The 6,268-nt window shown below is 35.7% G+C and overlaps 1 protein-coding gene across 1 annotated transcript; it reads right to left on the bottom strand.

The window, feature by feature from the left end:
* Positions 1-3,028: 3,028 nt before the first annotated feature.
* LOC149382295 (myelin-associated oligodendrocyte basic protein) lies at positions 3,029-6,268 on the bottom strand. Its single transcript, XM_089601815.1, has 6 exons — positions 5,396-6,268; positions 4,801-4,903; positions 4,614-4,669; positions 4,285-4,449; positions 3,525-3,638; positions 3,029-3,413 (listed from the first exon to the last, which is right to left on the bottom strand). Exons 1-6 carry the CDS (start codon positions 6,071-6,073, stop codon positions 3,321-3,323), a joined length of 1,209 nt encoding a protein of 402 aa, XP_089457941.1. The 5' UTR covers positions 6,074-6,268; the 3' UTR covers positions 3,029-3,320.

Raw genomic sequence — 6,268 nt, 5'->3', positions numbered from 1 at the left:
TATGTATATATTTATATATATACATAATTACATAGACATATACATATACATATACATATATATCACCCATACTTGTTTTAGGTTTATTTTGGTTAGTGCGTGAGATGGAAAAAGAGTTGTTTTTGCTGAATAAAGGCACGGCTGTGTGTGATGATTAAGTGAATTATTTGGACATGTTAACGTGATTGGCCAATAAAATTTGAATTCAAAGGTTGTTCTTGGGGACCCATAGGTGTGTATGTGTTTGCTATGTCAATCATGCAGATAGATCGTTAAACAAAGACCGTGTATTTAATTCTATGGTTTTGGGCCACCGAAAAAAATGAAATAAAAATAAGAATTAAATAAAAGTCACCCTCCTCTTCCATGCATATTGATCAACTTTTCATATGTGGAATATGGATCGCCCATATCCACAGCATGTTATTTCAGTCTCAAAGGGGAAAAAAAGATGGTTCATTCCATTAATATGAAATGGTCCACAATATTTACTGATTCGGTCTGACTATGAGATTGACATGAATCGTATATGTTTAAAATATTAAGTCAACTTTGTTTAATCCAGAATCATGTACATAATAAATACAAATATTAGCTGTATAAATATATATGGGCTTATGAAAAGACACAATCCCAAAAATTAGATCCAGCTCTTTGTACACATGGGATTTGATTTGATCTGATTTAATATGTTTTCAGCTTATGTTTTCTATTTACCGGAAATACTCTCTAGTTGTTTGTGTCAATGACATAGTAAACAATCACCATTATTTTCAATTTGTTTGCCGGATCTTGATGTCCGAATATTCTGATATTATAAATAAAATTGTATCCTACAAGTATTCTAGCTTAATGGTCAAAATCATAATTTACCTATTCAGAGTTAATAGCTGGATCAAGATTCAAGAATCTTCATTCACATTAATACACAAGTATATCCAAACGTGCCCTGGTAATTGTTAAACGATTTTCTTGGTCATTATCTAATAGTTATCTCAAAAGTCATTCTATACAACTCGATGAAACAATAGTTTAGATTTGGTTTATACGATATTTATTTATATGGAACAAAGTCCTCAGTCATATCAGTCAGATTTCGGATTCTTAATTTATTAGGCTTCTCTCTTCTTTTTCGTGCATGCGTTTACTTGATGAGCATTGAATTGAGGTAGTATCTAGATAAAGTGATTTTATAATTGCCAACTTGACATAGGCAAATCCAGTCTTTTATATTGGCTGCGTCACTACGTTGAAATTCACCTTCGATTTTGGAGTTTGATTGGGATTTGGTTCTATTATTACTAATTATTACTAATAGCAACGTAGAACCGTAGAAGCTTCTTGATATAAATATTGATTAAGATTTTTGAGGAAGATTGATTATGATTTTTCGGGTGTATAATTTAAAACAGATCAGTATCGAATAAAGTGAGTGAACCAAACTATACTGAAGTTTATTTTTAAATTTTTTTTAATTTATAAATATATATAGCTGTAGGGAATGACATTGATATATATTTTCCCAGTTTTGAAGTAATGCCATGAATCGCTTATTGTACAACAAACTTCCTCTGCATTATCAGTTTATTACTATAAAAAAAAAAAATTATGGTATTGTGTAATATTCTTCCATTTGAAGACTTTTTTTTGTTAATTTTATTTATAAAAAGAAAAATGCATCGATTGGATTCTAGTAGGTATTTTTGCCTACTTTTTTTAATAGACTTAATCATGCTTTTTCTCTTCTTCTTCTTCTTCTTCTTCTTTTTTTTTTTTGGTTGTCAACGAATAGCTAACCCACCTTGCACTCACAAACCACAATAAGGACCCCCCTAGGATGATATAAATTGTAGAGTTGGAAAGAACATAATCGAACATATAGAAATTTGTAATTTCAATGGAAATAAAAACAATCTAGAAGATGTATTCATCACATAAACTGTCAAATCTGTATGTAAAGAATCAGAATATTCACAAGACATTCCACTCATATAGTTGGTTCATTTCAACAACTTGGCCAAAAAAAAAAAAAAAAAAGTTCTCTCAAAGTGGGTTTAGACTTATATATTCTTCTCTCCGGTCTACATAATGATTCCAATACGAAAAGATTTCACCACTATCTTATCATAATGCAAGTCGACATTTTGTGACGCAATCATGCTCAAGTTTATGCAGTTTCCAGCCAATGGCAATTTTACGGTAATGCTTCAAAGTTGGGAAAAAGTCAAATAAATCCGAGAAACTTGGACGTGAAATTAAAAATTAAAAAAAGATCTAATTTCAAGATTAAGTTTTTATTTTTATTTTTTTTATATATAATATGTTACTACTAGTTTCGGACTGGACCCAAATTTCCACTACTCAAGGTCGTTGCAATACTTGACCTAAGCTACGCTTATCATCGAGAATGAAAGACTTTTGTTTGAGACCACAAACCTTATTCCAATTATAAAGTACTTAGAAGCCGTCATAGGATGATATTATTATTCCCACAACCTTCTCAGGTTTTGGGTTTGGAATGTTAGGCTTATGTCCACAAGTCGCTGAAAACGACAATCTGTTTCAGAAGTGAGCGTCAGCACTAAATTAGTTGTGGCTTTCACACTAGTCGTTAATAAGAAGCTGGACTTGGTCATCTAAAATCTTAATATTTGAAAGAAAAAAATGCTATTCTAGACTAGTTTTTCCATGAATGATTGAGATTGGAGTTTCCAAAAATGAAGCCCCGATCAAAAGCATTAAAAAAAAGGCAAAAATGCTAGTGAAAGAGCAAACGAGGACGATTATTTTAAAGCCAGAGCAAGCATGTGAAATGACAGTGTCTAAGTTAAAAGCTTTACAAATCACTGGGCCAAATTGTAATAAATAACTATTGGGACCTCAGACCTTTCTCCGCACATGGTGAAAATTTACTAGAAGAATAAAAAATTAAATATACTATTATAAAAATAAAAATAAATAGCAATGAAAAATATGGGAATTACTAATAAGTGTAAGTGAATAGGTAGTGGAGATTCAAAAATATAAGGCAGTGCAATATAAACTTGCATATCAAGTATAGCTCTATATATAATCTACAAAAATGATCTTCACACAGCATGGTGAACCCTTCCTTTTGACCCTTTTGGTAAAAAAGAGTTTGTAAATATTCAAACAACAGGCATGTATATTAAAAAAAATATATAAAGGTGAGATATTAGGCTAACATAGTTTGTATACTATACATAACTTACCTATACAGATTTTCAATATGACAGCTGATACAAATCGATTCTTACCCCATTAAATATTCCATCAAGCGAAATAGCATACATCTGCGCTTACAAAGGCCTCAGAAGAGGATAATCTTCAAGTAATTCACGCTCTGACAGTGTGTCGTTTTCATTCTGCGGGGTCCACAGAACTTCTACTGCCTGCATCGAGTATGAAAATAGATTGTTACTCCAAGGAATTCTAGTTTCTAGAGCAGACACGGAATATAGTTGCAGATATGAAGCAAAAATTGGTGATAGTATAGATCTTACAAGAATTTTGCTCGAAGGAATGGAACCAAGCTTTTGCAAGGCTTCCTTTAGCTCCCTACCACCATTGATAAGAGGAAGCTTATGGACTCCTTCAGCGGCCACCAAAATTGTTATCTGAGATAGAAATTAAAAACACCAGAAAGAAAAGATAAATTAATCACACACTTCATCGCTACGAGATACGCCTACAAGTACTGGACCAGTCATGAATTTAGTATTCCAAAAGCAAACGAGAGGAAATTGTGTGTGTGCGTGTTGAGTTTTTCTCTGGCACGAACAAAGAATCAAAATTCAGAACCATGAGATAGAACGTTAAAATCTAGGTCTTTTCCATCATTCAAAGCTAAAGAGAGACTGGGGATTATATCGTGTAACCAGTGAATACGTAAACTTAATAGCTTAGTCAACTATCAGACAACCTTTAACATCCAAGAGCAACATCATATGTTTGTAGTTCATTGTTAGGACCTCAGATATTAAGGGATTTATAATAATTAGTAGAGAAGTTAGGGGTTGATATAGAATATCTAGAAGTTGGTTAGCTTATAAATGTCAATGGTTAGTAGAGAAATGAGGAAGAGAAAAGAATAGTCTGAGCATTTTGTGAAGGAGAAATTCCTATTTGTCAAATGTCCGATATCTTGTTTCGTTTATATTCAAATTAGTACAACAAAAATTTCAGTGCGTATCATTCATACCATCAACAAAAAAACCTGAACTGTATAAAAACTTAAAGTAGGCAACCATAAGCTGAATTTACCACTATGTACTCATTGCTAAAGCCACTGGCTCTCTGGGTTGAGGTGCTTTGCCTTTTTATGTTGTTCACATTGACAAGTGTCTCTTCGTCAAATTTCCCACGCTCTTCAATAGAGAGTTGATTAAAGCGCTTCTCTCCATCCTCCATGCTGCGCTTTATGTCCACCTAGTACATCACATCAAGGTCCGAATTCACAGTATAAGATGTAAAATCCCTCCGTGGTGATAGAAAACCTCATATCACAGGACATTCAATTATATCATAGAATCCAAAATGAAAAGCAGAAGACACAAATTCACGTTGTCAAGTAACTGTTACTGTAGACTTACTGATGTATAACCAGATATGCAATAGTCTGGGTGCCGAAGCAAGGATAACGTTGTCTCTGCAAAAAAAAAAAAAAAAAAGGTATGTTTCATTAATATCTAGAATCTCTATTAATCAAACACTGATAGAAATGGAATATGCTTTGCTCAAAGAATAACTAGAAAAGAAAAAAAAAATTATATGTTTCACCTGTTAATACATAGCTTAATCCCGAAGGAGTAGAGGTATCTGCAGTTTTGGCAATCCGATCAAGATCCCTTTGTAGTGCCCTACCCATGCCCAACAACGCAACCTGTTTTTAAGTTCATAAATTATGATGATGAAAAGCCATGTTCAAAACTCTTGATAGTATACAACCATATCAGCTGATACATTAGCACCAAATTAATCAAAAAACCTTCCAGGGCTCAATAGCACAGCATATTTTGACGTAAAGCCGATAAACTTTGTCCTTTGTATCTCCCAACATCAGAATTTAATTTTTCTCTAATGAAGGAGTGAACTTTGAATCATTAAATTTGTGAAATGCCGCCAAATAGTCATTCACCAAACTTCAAAAACAAACCTCGCACCACCACATTATTTCAATTCACTACATTATTACAAAATTGACGGCGAATTCAGGACCTTCAAATTATCATTCCTACTTAAGAGAACTAGACATAATACAACATCGCGTAGAACTATCCCTACTCAACTATTTAGAAATGTTAGCAACATTACTAGCTTCGATTTCTCCAACACTACCGATTAACAACTAAATAGAATCCCAATTCCGGATTACCTGAACCTTGAGAACGCTTGTTTTCTGAGTGGCAGTAAGAACACTATCATCGGAGCGGTCCGATAGAAATCCGGAGACCAGTACAAAGGCCGCAAAGCCCGCCAGTATAAGGAAGAAGCTCGAACCGGCACCGAACCCCACCGCGGGCCCCAGGAAACCCCCACCTCCGAATCCAAACGGCGACGGAGCGTAGTACGGCGCAGAATACGAGAAACCCGAGTTCCCCGGCACCGAGTAGCTCCTCGACGAGGAAGCCGCCGGAGCGCGCGAAGAGAACGACCTACCGCCCATCCTCCCGCCGGAAGCCGCCATGGCCGACCTCGGATCGTACATGAGAAGAAGACCTAGCAGGACCGCCGCGATAGCTGGTTTCTTCAGCGACTCTATGGCCTTGACGATGCTCGTGGCTACGATTTCGATTGGACTCCGACGGTTCTCGGCGGGTACAGAGACAGGGTCGACCGGTTTCTTGGATGATAAGCAATTGACGGTGAGCTTGGCTGAGTAGCTAGGGCTCGCGAGGGAGCTAGGTCTGCGGATAAGGATACCGTTGCACCGTGGACGATGACGACGACGGTCGTTCTCGAGGAGAGCCGGGAAGCTCCGGTTCCATTTCGATGGCCTTGTTTCAAGAAGCAAAGAAGCCATCGTCGTCATCGACGTTGTTGTTGCAGCCATAGATTTGCTTTTTCTTCAGTTGAAAGTGAAATAAGGGAATTTGATTGTCGATTTGGGGTTTCTGGTTTTGATCGAATGCTCAGAGATTTTTTTTTTCTTTCTTATTTTTTTCTAATTTCCGAAATGGTAGTTTAGTGTTGTGGACAGGGAGCTCTCTCAGCCTAATCTTCAGATCCCCGAAAAAAATCATTTACT

Source organism: Urtica dioica, chromosome 11 (assembly GCF_054948205.1).
Source record: "Urtica dioica subsp. dioica isolate 48M chromosome 11, U.dioica_male_clone48M_v1_H2, whole genome shotgun sequence".
Classification (NCBI taxonomy): Eukaryota; Viridiplantae; Streptophyta; class Magnoliopsida; order Rosales; family Urticaceae; genus Urtica; species Urtica dioica.
This window is presented reverse-complemented; position numbering and strand designations above follow the sequence as displayed.

Coding starts and splice junctions, on each gene's coding strand:
- LOC149382295 (XM_089601815.1), bottom strand. CDS start 6,073: ATGGCTGCAACAACAACGTCGATGACGACGATGGCTTCTTTGCTTCTT. Junction 4,904..5,395: donor CAAGCGTTCTCAAGGTTCAG/GTAATCCGGAAT, acceptor ACTTAAAAACAG/GTTGCGTTGTTGGGCATGGG. Junction 4,670..4,800: donor ATTAAGCTATGTATTAACAG/GTGAAACATATA, acceptor TTTTTTTTGCAG/AGACAACGTTATCCTTGCTT.